General features: G+C 31.8%; 1 protein-coding gene and 1 long non-coding RNA gene across 2 annotated transcripts; one reads left to right on the top strand and one right to left on the bottom strand.

The window, feature by feature from the left end:
- Nucleotides 1–288: 288 nt before the first annotated feature.
- LOC134230701 (uncharacterized) lies at nucleotides 289–1,083 on the bottom strand. The gene is made up of 2 exons (XR_009984406.1): nucleotides 924–1,083; nucleotides 289–795 (listed from the first exon to the last, which is right to left on the bottom strand). It is a non-coding gene; the product is annotated as an uncharacterized LOC134230701 (long non-coding RNA).
- A 7,345-nt stretch (nucleotides 1,084–8,428) lies between these two features.
- Nucleotides 8,429–12,756, top strand: LOC134230738 (uncharacterized). Its single transcript, XM_062712577.1, has 4 exons — nucleotides 8,429–8,486; nucleotides 8,700–8,918; nucleotides 11,598–11,900; nucleotides 12,689–12,756. Exons 1-4 carry the CDS (start codon nucleotides 8,429–8,431, stop codon nucleotides 12,754–12,756), a joined length of 648 nt encoding a protein of 215 aa, XP_062568561.1.
- Nucleotides 12,757–20,611: the final 7,855 nt, after the last annotated feature.

Genomic DNA, 20,611 nt, shown 5'->3' on the forward strand with positions numbered 1-20,611 from the left:
GAGTATTGAACAAGTAAAATGATTGTCATATAACAAACTTGCAACTATGAAAATATAACACTGGTCTTCAAATGATTACATACATGTAGTTTGATCTTGAATTAAAAAGGTACATGTATCTATAATTAAAACATTTCTGTGACGTCATCTTTTGTTAAACCTGGTTCAATAAATTTGTTATTGTCCTGCACCCCGTCCAAATAGTTACCTGTAGGTGTCCAATAAGTTTCAACTTATTGGACAGGTACAGGTTACGTTAAAATGAGAACAAAGAGCGAGGCAAATAAATAAGTAAACAGCATTTAAAAAGCAATGACAAATCTAACAATTTAATATGAACAACGTAGGAAAATAGTAGGCTAGCGTTAAATGTTAGTATTTCACAAAAAATCCTATTGAAAATGGCACAAAAAAATCCAGTGAATTGAATGTCTCAGATTCATTATTGTAGACGCATCAGTGGCTCCGATCATAAAGTACCTGAATTCACCGTTCATTGCTATATAATAGATTCATTTCCCAATGCTCGATTCACGGAACATAATATAGAATCCAATGGACACAAAGAATTAATGAGAAGAATGCGCTTTCTTAAACAAAACCCTGGGCTTTTTGTTTATTGAAATATCCATTTTTCCGCATTTAGCAAACAATTTTGCTCACGAAATTCCAACAGAATCTGTTATTTCGTACAGTGATTTATTACCATTTGTCCACCTAGTCCTACGTCGTTTGAGCGAGTGTCTGTCGTTGTTTTAAGGAGTGACTGGGGTAAATTCCTCCCGAGTTCGAAACCTGCACACAAAAGAGAAAGTGTTGCATTTAAAAAAAATACACCAGAAATAATCTCCCAATTTCAAAGAAAATGCTTAAAAAGTTGTAGGATTAAAATACTTCAAATCCAATTGCTTTACAAAAATTACCTGTTAACGGGAAACTCCGAAACATAAGAATATATATCCGGATTTCATAGTAAAAACTTGAACTGAGGCACCTTGGTGTAATTGGTAAATGGCATCGTCAAAAAACCCGATTCTGAAGGTATTTTTTTTTCAAAATAAAAATGCACGTCGTCATCCGTGGTCGTTGCGTTGTAAAATGAAAAAAAAAATTGTCAAGAATTTAGTAGAACTGACTTTTACGCATGCGTAGTTTAGATAAAAAATGTCGCACTGCGGACAAATAGACTCCCCGCAGCGCTAACGCGCCTCGGGTAGTCGAATATCTGACATAATGGACAGTTTTCGTCTTATAACCATTACATAGAAGCAGGTGATTTCCTTTTAAATACTTGAGTCGGCAGTGTCGTCGGTAAGGCAGTTATGGCTCTTTCTACCTTTACGAATTTCTTGCAGTAAAGATATACACATATTTAGGAAAACATTTCAAGTAATACCTAATATTTATACCAGTTGATGTATACACTGTTTTTATACCCCCCGCTTGAATAGCGGGAGGGTATATAGTAATCGTTAATTCCGTCCGTCCGTCCGTCTGTACGTCCGTCCGTCTGTTACGCTTTAGGGTACTTATCTCTTATCCGCAACTCCTCTTATACCACTGAGTGAAATTTAATGAAACTTTCACAGAATCTTTATTACATATTGCCATTGTGCACCTCCTATTTTACTTTTTGATCTGACACATATTTTGGGTTTTCCGGCCATGGCAAATCATGGACATTGTCATCAGTTATAAGCATATGGGAGGCGTGGGGTATCATTTAGTGAGCTCATTGCTCACAGTACCCCTAGTTTTTTAAGGAATTAGGTCAACAATTCCGGTTTGATTGTTAAGGATTTATTATATTGGTACCGAAAGACGTCAATGGAAATAATAATAATAAATAATAAAATATAAGGTAGGTCACAAAAATACATATGCCAAGCATGGGAACCCTTACTCTTCAAAAGATATGGCCAAGGTTAAAAATTTTAAAAAGGAGGTCAAACTCATGCAAGGTCTTCGTCAAAGGGTCATATTTTTTTTCATCCAAAGAATGGTCTTCTCACAAGGATTATATATGTGAAGTTTGAAAGTCCAGTCCAAAATTATAGCCAAGGTTAAAGTTTTTTCATAAGTACGGAAATCTCCAAGGTCTAGGTCAAAAGGTCAGGGCTGTTGGTATTTAATGAAAGGTCTTCTCTTGGAGGGCACTTGTTTAAATTTAATTATTACTAGAAATTAGGGCTGCCACGGTTCAGACATTTTTCGGTTCGGTTCGGTTCAGAAAATAAATTCTCGGTTTTTGTTTTTTTCGGTTCGGTTTTCATTTTGAGAATTTAAATAAAACAACTTTATATACATCAAAGGATAATAAGGATTTAGGACATTGTAGAAAGTACTATTTTGCTGACACAAATTTCTATCCATTTTATTCAACAGAACAAGTTGTGAAATGTAACAAAAAATAACAAAGTAATAAATTTCTTGTTTAAAATAAAATAAATATAGTTATTGACTAGAGTTATCTTGTTTCAAATTGAAACATTCAAAACGTGAAGTATTCCCAAACTTGTGATTTGGTTTTCCTTCCACATGAGTATGCCATGTTTAAATGTCTTCGATGTTACCTGTATTTTTATTGGTTAAAGAACCCTTCATTGAAATAAACAACCAATCACAACGCGTGTTGCAAGCAAATTAGTATCATATAAAAGATAAAAAAAAACCGAACCGAATTCCGGAAAACCTGACTCGAACCGAACCGAATGCCATTTCGGAGCAGTTAACCGAGTTTTCGGTTAACCGTGACAGCCCTACTAGAAATCCAACTTTGATAGACAGTACATTTGTTTCTGCCCCATTTTGTAGTTCAGATTCGTTTGTTGATTTGGACCTTAGATTTATTTAAATACACAAACAATATGCATACAAGAGGGATTTTTTTTATTATAATAATGCTGATCACAATAACCTCAATGATGATTTAGCAAATATAAATTGGGATTCAGAAGTTTTTAATACTACTGATTTAGATGAAATGTACTCTAATTTTACAGAAGCAATTACCAAAGGCATAGATAAACAAATCCTTAAAAACGTAATTACAATACGACCAAAAGACAAAGTATTTATGAATAGTACAGTTAGAATACTGATGAGAAAGCAAAATTGAATCCATCGTAAAGCTGTAAAATCAAACAATCCTGTTCACAGGGAAAGTATAAATACCTTCGCAATCAGGTCATTGATGAAACTAGAAAACTGACCAGTCAGCAAGGGCCCCGCCATGGGGTAAAATCAAAAGGGTGCAGCTCACGGATTTATAAAAAATGTACGAAGAATAAGCAACAGCAACTGTATTCTTAAAATTTCAAGATAATTCCTGAATATTCAAAAACCTGAAAATTATATCCTTGTATTTACATTAGGCAGCAAAGAAAAACTTAACATTGAATGTATTAAACAATTATGAAGCTTGTGTTATATAGAATGCCAGCCTTCAATGAATGCAAATATCATGAAGGCTTGACCTTAACTTCAATAAACAGCAGTTGCAGACAAAGGGTTTCATTAATATTAAAGATAAAGAAAAGCCTTCTAAATTTTCTGCAACAGGCTAGATAATTGATCCCAAAGGATTAATTGTACCTCTCTCATCATTTTCTTCTAAATTTACAATAAGAACTTTTTCAGTATTAATGATAGAATGGGGTTTTTATAAAACTACCTTAAAAATTAATTAACGTAAAGTGAAAAAAGGAAATCAAAAAAATCTTCTTTAATCTATTTCTTGTTTTTAGAATTCAATGAAATTATAACTTTTAAACAAAAATAAATTATAAAAATTTATATCTAAATCCACATTTCACAGAGTTCATAGCATTCCAAATTGACTTAACTTCAAAACAAACTTCATTTGCAGACAGAGGTGGTAATTCATCTCAATGTGACAGATAAAGATAATGCTCTGGATTTTCTTCAGAAGGAAAGCTAATCAATCCCTATGGACTTATAGCCAGCATTCATTTTATAATGGGAACATCTTCAGCAGTTATCTCTCTTTGCCAATGCATTCTAAAGGAATCTACCCCACCACCCCAGCTCCAAACCAGGGGACATAGAGAACCAAACTTAGCATCAAAATATGTATTTCTGCCTACTGAACTACCAAACAAAATTTGTACTTGATTGGGCAACCATAAAAAAGTTACCCATTCATTCTTATGCATAGTTAAGGAATCTACCCCAACACCCCAGCTCCAAACCAGAAGACATTGAGAACCAAACTTGGCATCAAAATATGTATTTCTGCCTATTGAACTTCCAGACCAAATTCGAACTTGATCGGGCAACCATAAAAAAACCATAAGCCAACACCTTTTCTTAAGGTTGATTGTCAAACACTGCTTCATCCCATAGAAAATCCAATGCCATTAACAGATTCTTTACAGACATCTCTTGCATTAATGATGAACCTGATCTACCACCCCAGGGACCAGCCCCCCCCCCCACCTTATTACAGAAATGAAGTCTTAGAACAGTTACAATTCATCAATATAAGTAAGCCGTCAGGTCCTGATGTTGTTTCACCTCGGATTTTAAAATATACTACACGGTCAATATACAAACCAAGTACAAAATTATTTAACATATCACTTGACACTGGAACACTTCCTAATATTTGGAAAATTGTCCAGGTTACTCCTGTTTATAAAAATAAAGCAAATGCAGATAATGCCAATAAAAATAGACCAATATCACTATCAGTAACATCTGTTGTTTGCAAATTATTAGAAAAAATTTTGTCAAGTATCAACACAACTATATATCTGAAAATTTAACAATTAATATTTGTTTATTTGCTGATGATACTTCACTCTACATTATTGTTGACAATAATGTTTTCAGTTCTGCAAACTCATGATAAGACAAATGATTTAGAGAGTTGACTCAGTGTTCAAAACAATGGTAGATGATTTTAACCCAAAAAACAGTAAATGTATTTTTTTTCTCATCCAAATGTTAAATTTGGCTAAATGGCCCAATGATTGAACCAACATTTAGGACTAAATTTTCAGTGTGATGCCGACTGGAATTTGCACATACAAATTACTTATGAAAAAGCATGTAAACGTTTAAATGTTCTACGAATGTTAAAACATTCTCCTTGTGGAGATGCATTAATAACAAGAGGCCCATGGGCCTTATAGGTCACCTGAGCATTATTCAACAACTTTCCAGTGATTAAATTTGTTTTAAGCCAGATGCTATAGCATTTACAATTTGGTAATCATAACTATACACTAAGCAGTTCCTTAGTTTGGTTACTTAATACCCATAGGCAGGGTAGGGGAACAAAAAATGCAATTCAACAAATCAGTAATATTCAGCAAAAATCAGTAGTGCCGCTACCACACAGGAATCCTTGACTCTTAGGCTTTGATCCACACATTGCACAATTTTTGGAAAGGCATCCTTGCTTTTCAAAAAAATTTGATTAATACCAAGGAGCACATTTCAAACAATTCATTCATTTTCAGTATATAAGTACAGCCCCCCCCCCCTCTATGGTACAACTGACCCTGGGGCCTTGAAATTTACAATTCTTGAAGATTTAGTCCCTTGCTCATAACTATATAGGTAGTTCATTTGCTTAAAACCTAGGAACAAAGAACAAAATATTCAAAGATTTAATGTTTTTTCACTATACATGTATAATCAATAAGCCCCCCCCCCCAACACCAGAATCCCTGACCCTGGGGCCATAAAATTCACAATTTTGGTAGAGGCGCTCTTGCTTAAATCAAAACTATGTACTTAGTTAGTTTATTTAATACCCAGAAGCAGAGAAATGGATTTTCAAAGAAATAATGTATTTTCACTATATAATCAATAGAGCCCCGCCCTAACACCAGAACCCCTGACCCTGGGGCCATAAAATTCACAATTTTGGTAGAGGCACTCTTGTTCATCATAACTATGTACTTAGTTAGTTTATTTAATACCCAGAAGCAGAGAAGAAGATTTTTAAAGAAATAATGCATTTTCACTATATACTTATTTAGCCCCGCCCTAGCACAAGTACCCCTGACCCCAGGGCCATGAATTTCAAAATTTTGGTAAAAGACTCAATGCTGATTACAATCATGCATAGAGTTTGACTACTTGATGTCCAGGTGTAAAGAAGAAGATTTTTAAAGATTGCATTAATTTTAGTGGTTTTGGCCCCACCCCCCAGGCCCCAGGGGGGCAGGGATCATGAAATTCACAATTTTTGTTCCCCTTCACCCATAGATGCTTTGTGCCAAATTTGGTTGAAATTGGTTCAGTGGTTGCAGAGAAGAAGCTAAAAATGTTCAAAAGTTTACGACCGATTGACGACGAACGACGAACGACGTACGACGGACGACGACGGACGAAAATAGATAGCAATAGGTCACCTGAGTGACTCAGGTGACCTAAAAACATATATGTCATTTATCAAACCAGTTGTAGAATATGGTGATGTTGTTTGGGATAATTGTAATGAAAAGGAATAATCTTTATAGGAAGAAGTTCAAATTGCTGCTGCAAGAATTAGTTTAGAAATGAGAGTGAACTCATAAAGAGCACTTTTATAAGAAAAATTTGGGTTGAATACATTGTCTGACTGAAGGAAAAGTACTTGAATTAATATTATTTTACAAAATAGTGTATGGAATAACACCCACAATACCTTCAAGATCTTTTAAGACCTTGCATTTCACCTCAAACTCAATACTCATTAAGAAACCATAATGGTCTTACTTTTCTTATTCCTCAAACTTTACAAAATAGTGTATGGAATAACACCCACAATACCTTCAAGATCTTTTAAGACCTTGCATTTCACCTCAAACTCAATACTCATTAAGAAACCATAATGGTCTTACTTTTCTTATTCCTCAAACTAGGACCACATCATATATGAATAATTTTCTTCCATCTACAATTAAACTATGTAATAATTTACCATACCATATTAGAAGTTTACCAACACTATCTTTTTTTCACTAATGCCATTAAAAAGACTCATTTTAACACCCAGTAAGCTTTTTAATCATGGAAACCGTAGTCAAAATATTATTCATTGTCAGTTAAGAAATAATGCCAGTAGTTTAGTCATTTACAGAAAGATTACATAAGTGATTGTTAAAAATGTGAAAACTGTGGTTTTCATACAGAAAATACATATCATTTTTCCTTTAAATGCCAACATTATGCTGAACAAAGAAATACTCTTTTGAATTGTATATCTAGTATAGACCTGCAACATCCTGTATCCCTAAATATTTTTTTATTTGGTGATAGTAATATTTCTTATGCAAAAAATATGAAATTGTTTGAAATTGTTTGATTGTGTTCATAAATATATATCACAAACCAAAAGTTTCATAAATAAAGTGAAACTATAAAATATTTATTCCAGTTCTTGCTTAAATCAAATATACACTTATTGTACGTTCATAAATTGATGTAATTCTAATTTTTTAATTTTTTTTCTCTCATTTCCACAAAAACCAGTATTCAATTGTTGTTTTTTTTTCACTTCACTCTTATTTATTTTTTTTAAATATTTTTTTTTCTCAAAAACTCTATTTAATTTTATGGTAGTTATATATAACTTATTGGTAATATATAAACCTGTTACTTTATGATTATTAATTAACCTTGTATATGTGGAGAGCCAGGAGAGGGCTTATATTGTCTATGCCTGCTGCCAAATCCGTTTATGTAATTGTTACATAATAAAACATGTTCAAATCAAAGGTCTTCCTATAAAGAATACATATGCAAAGAACAAATGACTTATTTTCTACTGTTCAAAAGATATGACAAAAGTAAAATTTCTGTGTAAAAATGGATCATCTGAACTCAAGATCATGGTAAAAAGGTCAAATTTAGTGGCATCCAGAGAAAGGTCTTGTCAAAGGAAAAACACATGTTAAATATGAAAATCATAGCTCCACTAAATCAAAATTTATGGGGAAGGATAAAGATGTTTATCTACCAGATGCTGGAGATGAATTGATAGTACATGTAGTTCTATAATGGGGTATATATTACCGCTATACCGCTTCAAAATTCAAAGGAAAATCAAAACATCGCCTTGTAAAATTACAAATTTCTAAAGATGGAGATACCTTATATCATTTAAGATGCAATTTAATTTAAAAATTTTCATACTTTCTGTATTCAAAATATAAAAAATATGAAAATCAATAGTTTTATTTAATATATATAGATGTATTTAAAATAATTCTCAAATGGGACGCTTCATAAAAAATAAATAATTACACAAACATTACATCTCATTTTCCCTTCATTTCGAGCATCTTGTGAAAGGGAGAAGGTTGAACAAATTAATGAAGAACATAATTGTATTTAAAGTATATCCTTTTAAAAATATATAGTAGAAATTGAATTGTTTCATTTACATTGCTATCTGTGTTTTACAGATAAGATGTTTCAGTTTTATGAGGAGGGTCCCTCTAAAACACAGTTTCTACGTCTAACTGAACGTATTCGAAAATCATTAAAAGAAAGTGATTTACCAATAATGAAACATCATTTACTATGTCTGAGTATGTATCGTTCTTAATCTCTTGAAATTTCATAAATTAAGATTGTATAAACAGAACTGGTCATGAACTCTATAAATGTTTTTATCTTTGATCTATTATTCCACAAAGTAAAATGCACTTAAACTAAAATATTTATATCTTCATTCATAGATCTTCCAGGATATGGGATAGAAGAATCAGCCAAAATTCTTAATCTGTTGGACCTCTTCAGTTTTCCTTTGTCTCATAATTATTTTAGCAGTTCCGATGTTGTAATTATGCAGCTTCTACTAAGATGTTTAGGAAGAAAGGACCTGGAAGACATGTGTATTAAATATGCCACTGAGGAGAGCAAGGCTTTGTGTTACTATGCAGAACGTAAAAAAACAGGTATATGTACTTAAATTGTGAAAGCAAAGTTATCTTAAAAAGTATATAGCTCATTGTTGCAAGTTTAAGTGCGTATTCTACTTTATAAAAAGATCGCGGTTCTCTCGATCTTATGAACGAATTACTAATCGTTTATAAAAGGCGCCGCCCGAATTATTTTAGCCGATAACATGTCACTGTACCATATTTCGGTTCGTTTACAAAATGGCGCTCAAAATACTGTAATCAGTTTTTCCTGGCGCCACGCGCAATAAAATGCAGTTATTTATGATATTTTTCATAATAATAATTCAAATTCAACAATTCAATATCAAGTTAAACAAATAAATCAATATTTCTTGTATTCTTGACTGCAAAACATATAGTTTACACAGAAAATGCATTCAAACACCAAACACAAAACATTGATCTTACCAGATAAGATATGTTCTATGTACATTACAGTTATGATAAGGAAAACCATAAAATTCAATTGTTATATTTAATGTAGGACAAAACACCCTTGGATTCTATTTTAACCAATATCTTAAAAGTACCGGAGAAAAAAAAGAATTATATTACTATTTTGACAACAATGAATGATCCTTGTAAGAAAAATAATAAGCTTTGGCATGTTTGTGTCATATATTGTGGAAAAAATTGGAGAATCCTATATATTGGTCACTTGGGGGCTTACATTTTGGTCTGTGTTTATGTTATTTAAGTGCAATAAACAAGCATGTAACAGTCTATAACAAAATGCAGTATAACTTTTGTTCCATAAATAATAGAGGACTGATATTTGGACACCTATATACGGAGTATCCATTCTTTATGTACTACAAAGGTCAAGGTCATATCAAGAGGTCAAAGTCAAATATTGTGACGTCATCTTCTGAATTTTTTAGTTTTTTTTTTGCCATTAAATTTTTTTTTAATCGCCAAACTATCTTAAACCACCGGCTCAATTTTCTTCAGTTTTACACATTTTATTTTAGGGCCAATTTGAATTATTCTGCTGATTTTTTGTAAAAATTGAATCATACATTTTATCTTAAGAACACTAAAATTGTCGGATATTTACATGTGAATTTTCAATTCCGATGCTATGTATGTTATATTTTTACTTAATATCTTTCTCCAATTTTCCAGTATCAATTTGACTTACTGATTTAAAGTAACAAAAATGTTATTTTTTTTAAAAGTATTACACAAATTTGAAATAGATCAATTAATAATTCTAAAATAAGGCTCATTCTCAAGTCGAATGTCTGATTTCACAGTCTTCTTACAGGGGTCTAATAGGCCATATATCAGACTATTTGGGCAAAAAATGTGTGGTTGAATTTCTTTCATATCATGCATAAAAAGAGATTTTGTATCTTAGAACAAAATAGCAAAGTTTCAGAATAATTGAATTTAAGGAAAATTTTTGCCTACCTATTTGTGTCCTACCTTAATGCTTATTTAATAATAATGTAAAATACTCAATAAATACTTATTTTATATTTATTTCTCAATCTTCTATCAACCAACATTCTCACAAGCTAATAAAAATTAACAAATTATGTCTACTTTTCTATCAATGTTGATAAAGTCAAATAACGTTTGATATTAAAACATACAAAAAAAAGGAATGAAATTCAAAACTTCAATATTACTACACTCTCCAAAACTTTCATCTTTGACTTTCAAATCAACCAACCAGGAATAAAAACCAACAATCCCTAAATATTATATACCACATTACTAACGGAAGTTCATCAAAGACTTTAATTAATAAAATGTATGTTTATAAATAAGAGAATTAAAGTCTTCTCTGGGTTATAATTTAAAATTAAGTTTTCAATAATTTATTTTATTCAAACCAATACAAAAAAAAAAACATAATAATCTTTACTATCACAAGAGAAATGAAGTGTTTACTTCCTTCACTTTTTATTTCTTTGTGAGGCTTTATACGATCATATCCGTGTTACATTTTCACTTCGTTTCTTATAGCTACAGGATCGGTTAATTTGTAACCTACAAAAAGGATACCACAAAAATACCGCGCCAAATGCCACATGCATATTATCTTCGACTCTTTTCCTCGGATTGTTCTATTAAATGAGTGCAAAAACTAAGAATTTGGAAATAAAGTTTTCTCTTGACGTTTGATTTTTAAGCTAAAGAGTTTTTAATTGCATTTTTTAAAATCATTTTTAAATAACACATTGTATGTGGACAGCCAACACTTATACAATCAATTTGATAATTTTCCTTGCTATTCTCTTTCACGGATATACCAAAAGTGGTCTAGTACAATCATTAACAAACTCCCTCCAACTGGTTAATGGGACATCCCTTTTTGATTCAGTCTGTTCTCCCGCTTTTCTTTAAATATTACAAAATAATGTACTTACAAAGTAAGCTTATTCAAAACAAAACTTAGATTAAAATTTTGAACCGTCTCTGTGTATTTAAGTTCCCTCATAGTATTATCAGATTGTTTTCACTTACAGAAAATTTCATTTAAAAGACAGATTGTTCCTTAATTGCTTTAAAGTGTGATTATATGAAGAAGTGCAAATTTTGCTACAGACAACCACAGATTTGATAAAATTTAATAGAGACACGAAAAAAGTTACTTGCAACGAATTATATGATCTTACCATTGTCTTATTATTACGCTTTTTTTTTTTAAATTTTTTTTTGTAGAAAATGGATGCACACATGTGCAATTTCACATTTCTACAAATATTGATAGCTATCCCAGGGAATATGCAGAGGGATTAAGGGAGACTGTTGCTGAACTAGTTGCGTGTCCTAAAGACAGTATTATATTGGACGGAATTCGCCGTTCAAGTAGCTTCAACTTAGTGTTTCAAATGAAAAGGGAACACGCGTCAAAACTGATACATATGCAGCCGCAAAAGTTAGCTGTACTTGGTAGATACGCTGTGGACAAAATAATTGATGGTCAGCAGACGATTCCTATAGACTCAAATGAAACATGTACATGTAAGTATAATTTAGTAATTGATACAAATACAGACACCTACTATCATTCAACTTAAACACACATCTAGTCTTCAACTGATCGATTTTTTTTTTCATTTTAAAATGACGGTTTAGAAAAAACGTTTTATTTCCACTATGGACAATTAATAATTTTAAGTGCGCTATTTAATGAAAAGGTAAGAATGAGTTCAAATCTCGCGGAATTTCTTGTTCAGAAAAAAACTAAACATCCTTACGCAGCTATGATAAGGCTGTCCAAAGGCTTAAAATGCATGAAAAACAATACATTTTATTTTGAGCTAGATTTTAACTTTAATATGCAATCCCAGTCAACTAGTGATAAGAGTTTAATCAAGTATATTATAATAAAGCATTTCGTTGATGTCACATGACTTTGTTGATCACGCGACGGACATTTATGATATTCTTAAATTCTGCACCAAAATCGCATCGGCATAAAGGCAAACACATAATTATTGAGAAAAGGTTATTACATCGATCAATTCCTCGTGATCTCAGGTACATATAAAATGCTGGGGGCAAGTCTGATATTTTCCTTTATAAATTATTTTACGAGAAATTCAACTTACCAACATAAGAAGGGGTATTTTCCATTCTTTATTGCGTTTTATACGAAAATGGATAAACTAAATACAGTCACCTAGCAAATTCAGTTAGTTGACACATTTCTCATTTAGATTCACACAGAATATCCTTAATTTATCCTTTTTACTCACTTGTGCCAGTCGAATGTAAACATGATTCTTAAATTCTATATCTGTCTTCAGATGTGAAAGGGGAGCGGTTCACAATTACTATTTGCTACTGTGTGAATATAAGTATGTTAGACAAGTAAAATGAATAGGGACAAGTAAATTTCAAATGTACAACATTATACAGTACACTGGAGCTAAAAAAATAATCACGACGCTTGAATTAAGGTAGGATTCTTCTTATATTTCTTACATTTAAAAATTAATGAAATTTTCACAGGATAGAGAAGACAGTATCAGTAAGTGATAGTATCACTGAAATTAAATTTGGCCGTTTTGTATTAGAGGCAAGGTCAGGTCAAGGTCATTATCTTTTTTCTTGACATAAAGAATAAAAATTACTGTTGCCAATCATGTGATATCTACTTCTATTTCAAAAGTTTAAAGATTGATCTTTTTGCATAAAAACATATTACTATATCGGGTCTATAGCATGATATTATCAAATTTACATAAATAATTTAACTTAACTGGATATTGGCTTATTTGAATTTTTCTCTGTTTTTCTTAATTTTTTAGGATATATTAGTTATTTTCTTATTCTTCCTATATTTAACTTTTTCTTATTTTAAACCTATAATAAAGTAGTCTTACAAATGTACAAAATGATACAAAAACAAAAAGTTTTGATCGTTTACAAAGAGAGAAAAATACTTTTTATGGATTTTTGGCTCAATTCTGCACTTTGATAGGAAGCGTTTAAAAGCTAACAAAGTTCTAGTTTGTTTGAAAAATCAAATAAATTTGATATATATTGAAAGTTTAGTCCCCCTTTTTTAGTTTAACTTACATTTGAAAATTTTTCCAAGTCTTCGATTGTGTAAAAATTATAATTAAATTCATTGTTCTATTATAATTTTGAGAGGCAGAAAAGAAGATATTTTCATACGCCAAATTTCCGACAAAAATATGGTCCCTGCTAGTTTTCAAACGCAGTTTACCATTTCTATTTAAAGATATACAATTGTGGTGAGGAAAGAAAAATATGTCTGTTTTTAATTCCTTACACCTCAATATATAAGACATATAAGCAAAGATACTTTGAATGTTTCATCTAGTCAGAAACCAGAGAAGAATCCTACAACGTTAAAAAAATCAACATGCTATTTGAAAGAAATCAAAAATAATATGACACTTTCCCCGTCATCTAAGCTCAAGTATGCAGTGACTTTACGTCATATTCTATTATGACGTCATATCTAGGTAGTTCAGAGAAGTTACTACAGTTTGAATAGTTAGATTATTTACCGACAGCCTTACCCTAGCCGCGTAAATCCAGACATGTCTTAGACCCGACACTCTTAATGAAGAATTTAGTCGATTGCTTACTTATATTTCTTGATTCCAAAAGAAGGTCATTAAGACCAACAAATTATTTTATAAACACCGAGAATTAATTTACAAAGTTTCATTTGAAGGCCCTTACAATTTTAATTATTGAGATACAGCCATGAATTTTCCCGGTAACCTACTTTTTGGTAAATGTGCTCCGATACGAAAATGCCTCAATTAACAATTTGATGATTATAATCCAAATAGTGTCTTAAATATTTAAATATACACGTAGCCGTAAAATTTCAAAAGGTGACCTACTTTCTGTTTGCCTATATCAAGTAACAAAGATACATCAGATGAGAGGCTTTGATGATTCTGAACCAATACGCAGAGGTTATAAGGAACCATTCAAAATATTTTACCTTGACTTAAGGTAGTGTTCTTCTCATATTTCTAATATTTAAAAATAATGAAATTCTCACAGAATCAAGAAGACAATATGGGTAAGTGATAGTATCAGTGATATTTAATTTGACCGTTTTATATTAAAGGCAGGGTCAGGTCAAGGTCATTATCTTTTTCCTTGACATTAAGAATATAAAAATACTGTTGCCAATCATGTAATACCTACTTCTATTTCGAAAGTTTAAAGATTGATCTTTTTGCATAATAACATATTACTATATCTGGTCTATAGCATGATATTACCAAATTTACATAGATAATTTAACTATACTGGATAATTGTTAATCCGAATTTTCTCTGTTTTTCTTAATTTTTTAGGATATATTAGTTATTTACAGATGCTTCCTATATTTAACTTTTTCTTATTTTCACATATACTAAAGTAGTCTTAAAGATGTACAAAATGATACAAAAACAAAAAGTTTTGATCGTTTACTAAGAAAAAAAAAACAAACTTTTTATGGATTTTTGGCTCAAATCTGCACTTTGATATGAAGCGTTTAAAAGCTAACAAAGTTCCAGTTTGTTTGCAAAATCATATAAATTTGATATATATTGGAAGTTTAGTCCCTCTTTTTTAGTTTAACTTACATTTGAAAATTTCTCTAAGTCTTTGATTGTGTAAAAATTATAACTTAATTCATTGCTCTATTATAATTTTAGAGGCAGAAAAGAAGATATTTTCATACACCACCATTCCGCCAAAAATATAGTCCCTGCTACTTTTCAAACGCAGTTTACCATTTCTATTTAAAATTGTACATTTGTAACGAGGAAAGAAAAATATGGTCTTTTAAATCCTTTACACTTAATATATAAGTCATATAAGCAAATATACTTTGAATGTTTCATCTAGTCAGATACCAGACAAGAATCTTACCTTAATCAGTGCTACATTATTACGTCATAGTAGGCGAGATGACGTCAATTGTAGAACACAAGTTTTCGTAATATAGATATTTAGAGATGTTATTAAGAGCATGTCTACGAGAAAACCATGCAAGAGGTTATGGGAGCAAGGTTTTCGGATCAACCTCATATTTTGTGTGTAAATTTCTTCTATAGTATGAAATATTTTGCCACAAATTTTTTTTCAGTGTGGTCTCACTTAAGGGGTTAAATCGACACTGTTACTAAAAATAGAATTTTTGGTCCTTACGCAGGGTGAAAACAGGAATTTTACAGGATTTTATATTTAAAAAATCAGCATTTTGCTTGGTAATGATAAAAAATATCCATATATGGTTGAAAGTAACAAGATACACTTGTTTCAGAAAATTTTTCATAATCACAAACTGTGCTCCCGTTTAAGTGCAAACAGGTCACAAATCTGGCATATTTCCAGATTTTTGAAAACTGGTGAAAATATTCACTTTTCAAAAACCTGTAACTCAGAAAGTGACGCTTAGAACCAACTCAATCTCATACCAATTATTAGACAACATGTCTGTCTACATTATATAAAAAAATCTGTCTTTGGATTCTCAAATGTTTTGCTGTACTTTTTACTTAAAGTTGGACATTTTTTGTGAATTTTCAAATTTTCTCATCCCTGAACTTCAGCAAGGAGTTATTTTGCTGATTTAAATATTTTCAAAAAATTAAATTTTGCCGTTGAAAAATACCAGTATATTGTACATTTTTGTTTTCAATCAATAATTATTTCTTAGGGGGTTAAATGGGGTAAATTGGGGGGGGGGTTACCAGAATTGTATTATCTTACATTTCCTTTAAGCAGGGCGATATTCACATACTGCTTAGTACCTGTTTGTCAATCAGTAGACCAAGTGTGTTCTCTCTTATCTTAAAAAAAACATTTGCTTAATAGATAAATAAACATAGTACACTGGTACCCACTAATAAGTAGATGGTCCCTTTTAATTTGGAGTTCACAAGGTCAAAGGTCAAGAGTTATAATTCTCGATATACCAGTATATAGATTTTAATCATTCAAAATCTTGCGGACCCATTACTTGACAGACATCAAATTTAGTACACTGGTTTCTTGAAAAGTAGAGGACCCCTTTAGATTTTGAGGTCACAATATCAAAGGTCAAGGGTCAAACTGAACAAAAAGGAATATCAGAGCCATTTTCTTGACAGACATATTGTCCTGGCAACAAACTCAAAATGAATGAACACGATGTTTTAAAAATCAACAAATTAAAACATTTATAATTTTTAATTTCATTGCAGATTAAAATTTGAATATTACTCAATAACTAAGTACATTCAACAACAAAAAAATTACAATGCTTGACTGCTTCCTGATATTTTATATTCACTTCCAAAATTATAATGACCTTGAAATTTTGTATGCTTGAAAAAAAAATCTACTTGCACAAGTATACATCATGGTTCTAAATTAAGGTAAGATTTAAAAGAAAAAAATCACAGTTTCCCCAAATCATATTCTGAATTATTTGCTATTAAACCTGTATACAGGAAATTAGTCTTTATAATAGTGTTATATTTGGTAAAACAAAGCACTGTTGACCTTGAACTTTGATCTTTTCTAACATAATAAACACTTAAAATTTACTCTGAATTTTTGTGTATTCCTGCAAGTGAAACCTGATACATATTTAAAATCAAGATATTAACAATCTTTAAGTACATGTACCAATAAAATCGTATAAGTTAACATATATGAAAAACCCTGAAATTTTGGCTACTATACAAGCTTCTTCAATCATAAATTGTCTTTTTTTCTTCATGTTTGGTACACCATTTGGGTTGATCTTGAGGTCTCAAGCTTTCAAAATCTATAAGGTGTATCCAAACTATTCTGTTCAGTATGACCCCATTTTCTTCCTATGTAGCATCCAATAACTTGTGGAGAAAATTTAACAAGCACTGAAATTTCCACTTCTGGTTTAAAGAACAAGTGGACTGTCTCCAAATACACAAAAGTAGTACTCAAGGCATGTACCTGTGAAAAAGGACAGTTTTCAAATTAAATTGAAATAAACCATACTAGACATATTCTAAGATTTTTAAAATAAATGTCATGTTTATGATAATGCTATATTTATATTTGTCAATTGAAGAAAATGTCATCAAATGACTTGGGTAAGATTCTTCACAAATTCTTCTGGCTATCTTTGAAGAAAACAAGAGCTTCATATATCCTTGAAGTAAAGTAACAGAGTAGGGAAAAATGCAAATCAACAGACAGACAAGGCAATTCCTATCCATGTACAATAGTATACAGTTATGAAATGGGTATGAGGGAAATAGCAAATTTATGATTCCCCAGGAGAGGAAACTATTTCCCGGAGGAAATAGTTCTCTGCCAAGGGGAACTTTAAATTTGCTATTTCCCAAGTTCCCATTCCATAACTTTTTTTTTATACTGAAACAATGATAGGCAATTTAAATTTTTTTAACCAGATATTCCGACATTTAAAAACAAGAGGCCCATGGGCCACATCGCTTACCCGAGCATTGTGGCTAGGAAAAAGTAGTAATTGGTTTACTATTGAAAAGTTTGAATCCAAAAGTTTGGCCCCGCCCTACCCCGGGGGGTCATGATTTGAACAAACTTGAATCTACACTACCTGGGGATGCTTCGATATAAATATGAGCAATTATGGCTCTGCTGTTCTTGAGAAGAAGATTTTTAAAGAATTTTCCTATATATTTCTATGTAAAACTTTGGTCGGCCATTGTGGTCCCGCCCTATCCACGGGGGTAATGATTTGAACAAACTTGAATTTACACTACCTGAGGATGCTTCCATATTAATATGAGCAATTATAGCTCTGCTGTTCTTGAGAAGAAGTTTTTTAAAGAATTTTCCTATATATTTCTATATAAAACTTTGGTCGGCCATTGTGGCCCCGCCCTTCCCCTGGGGGTCAGGATTTTAATAAATTTGAATCTACACTACCTGGGGATGCTTCCATATAAATATGAGCAATTATGGCTCTGCTGTTCTTGAGAAGAAGTTTTTTAAAGAATTTTCCTATATATTTCTATATAAAACTTTGGTCGGCCATTGTGGCCCCGCCCTACCCCCGGGGGTCATGATGTTAACAAACTTAAATCTACACTACCTGGGGATGCTTCCATATAAATATGAGCAATTATGGCTCTGCTGTTCTTGAGAAGAAGTTTTTTAAAGAATTTTCCTATATATTTCTATATAAAACTTTGGTCGGCCATTGTGGCCCTGCCCTACCCCTAGGGGTCAGGATTTTAACAAATTTGAATCTACACTACCTGGGGATGCTTCCATATAAATATGAGCAATTATGGCTCTGCTGTTCTTGAGAAGAAGATTTTTAAAGAATTTTCCTATATATTTCTATATAAAACTTTGGTCGGCCATTGTGGTCCCGCCCTACCCCCGGGGGTCATGATGTTAACAAACTTGAATCTACACTACCTGAGGATGTTTCCCCATAAGTTTCAACTTTCCTGGCACAGTGGTTCTTAAGAAGAAGATTTTTAAAACATACCACCAAATTTTTACTAATTCTCAATTATCTCCCCTTGGATAAGAGCATGGCCCTTTATTTGAACAAACTTAAATCCCCTTCACCCAAGAATGCTTTGTGGCAAGTTTGGTCGAAATTGGCCCAGCGGTTCTTGAGAAGAAGTCGAAAATGTGAAAAGTTTACGGACAGACAGACAGACGGACAGACGGACGCCGGACAAAATGTGATCAGAAAAGCTCACTTGAGCCTTCGGCTCAGGTGAGCTAAAAAACTGTAGAGGCATAATTACAAATGCATGCGGTTTAACACATTGTATGATAAGTGAAGCATCGTGTCCTTAAACAATTAAATTATTTTTAAAAAGTATTTTCACTGACATTTTGAAAAATTATCGTTGTCTTCATTTTGGTAGAATTCAAGTATGATTTTGACATCGCTCGCCAAAATGTTTTGACGTCACAGCTACATTGCTAATAACATGACGTCACAGACTCGAGATTCCTTGAACGCTACACCCACTGAACACTTTGATTTGTTAAAATTACTAATAAATATTCATGAAGGAGTAGTCCCAGGGAGTAGCTCTGATTTTCCAGGGAGTAGTCCTCAGATGAGGGCAATAGTCACTTCTCGGGGAAATAGAGATTTTTTTTATGGTATTAATTTATACAGAGTAATTACAGTAGAGGTATAATAATATATTAATATATCTTTACCATTTTCTCAGCAGTGGTAAGTAATTGGTAATGCTAATGCTGCATCTGCATTGTCTCTCCTCTTCTAATTTCTGGATTCTGTTTACAAAGCTACATTGGAAACCCTATGTAGTAATTCTTTAAAGCTCCACAGCTGAAAATCCCATTGTAAAGCCCAGCCCTAAACCAGGGAAATGAATTTGAATAATCTGAAATTGCACGAGAACTATAAGAATGAAAGGAAATATTCTTTACAAAGTATAATTTCCCAGACTTATATTCATAATATTAGTTATGTTTTAAACACAAACCTGTCAAGGAACACATGGTGACCTTTATTTTGAAAAGTCTGCACAAGTATTTGACAACTCTTTTTCCTTTAATCATAATTGAAAAGCCGAAAATCATAACTGTAGCCATCTTCATAACATTTCATAAATATCTGAAAAATGAGATTCTTTATAATCATGCAGCCCACATATGAGGCAATAATGGTGATTTAATTGACAGTGAAGACCCACCTATCCAATTCTTAATGTACCCCATTAGTAAACAGTCTTTGAAAACCCTGGACCTATTCAACTTTTCATTCCCTCTTCATCACCCCACAAAGGCTACTTATGCTATTTATAATTCTGCAGATGTGAATATTTTGCAATATTCTTGAATTTATACAGATATTTTTATTGCTACATGTACAAGTACCAACCTTGAAATTTCTCTTGACAGGTTTGCTAGGTATATATTCAGGTCAAGTACAATCACTAGATTTAGCTACGTAGGTATTTTTATAGAAATAAATTACTTTGATAGCTAAATAAAGCTACTTCAGGTAGGTAAATAAAGCTAACTAAGTAGGTAAATCAAACTACGTATATAGCTAAATCTAGTGATTGTACCAGACCTGATAGTGTCTTGTAAAAATTCTTCTCTTGTCCATAATCAAGTCCCCATCAAAATTGTTTATTATTTATTTTTTACATATCAATAAGCCTTTTTATAAGATACATAGTATTATAAACCAAGATCCACCTACCTGTTTCATTTCAAATTCAAACATT

Source organism: Saccostrea cucullata, unplaced genomic scaffold (genome assembly GCF_032062105.1).
Source record: "Saccostrea cucullata isolate Sc308-1 unplaced genomic scaffold, CSIRO_AGI_Scuc_v1 ctg5643, whole genome shotgun sequence".
In the NCBI taxonomy this organism is placed as follows: Eukaryota; Metazoa; Mollusca; class Bivalvia; order Ostreida; family Ostreidae; genus Saccostrea; species Saccostrea cuccullata.

Excerpts from the sequence above, each read along its gene's own strand:
- LOC134230738 (XM_062712577.1), top strand. The coding sequence starts at position 8,429 with ATGTTTCAGTTTTATGAGGAGGGTCCCTCTAAAACACAGTTTCTACGT. Across the intron at positions 8,487-8,699 it reads GTTTCTACGTCTAACTGAAC|ATCTTCCAGGATATGGGATA; the intron begins GTATTCGAAAAT and ends CTTCATTCATAG. Across the intron at positions 11,901-12,688 it reads CTCAAATGAAACATGTACAT|ATGTGAAAGGGGAGCGGTTC; the intron begins GTAAGTATAATT and ends ATCTGTCTTCAG.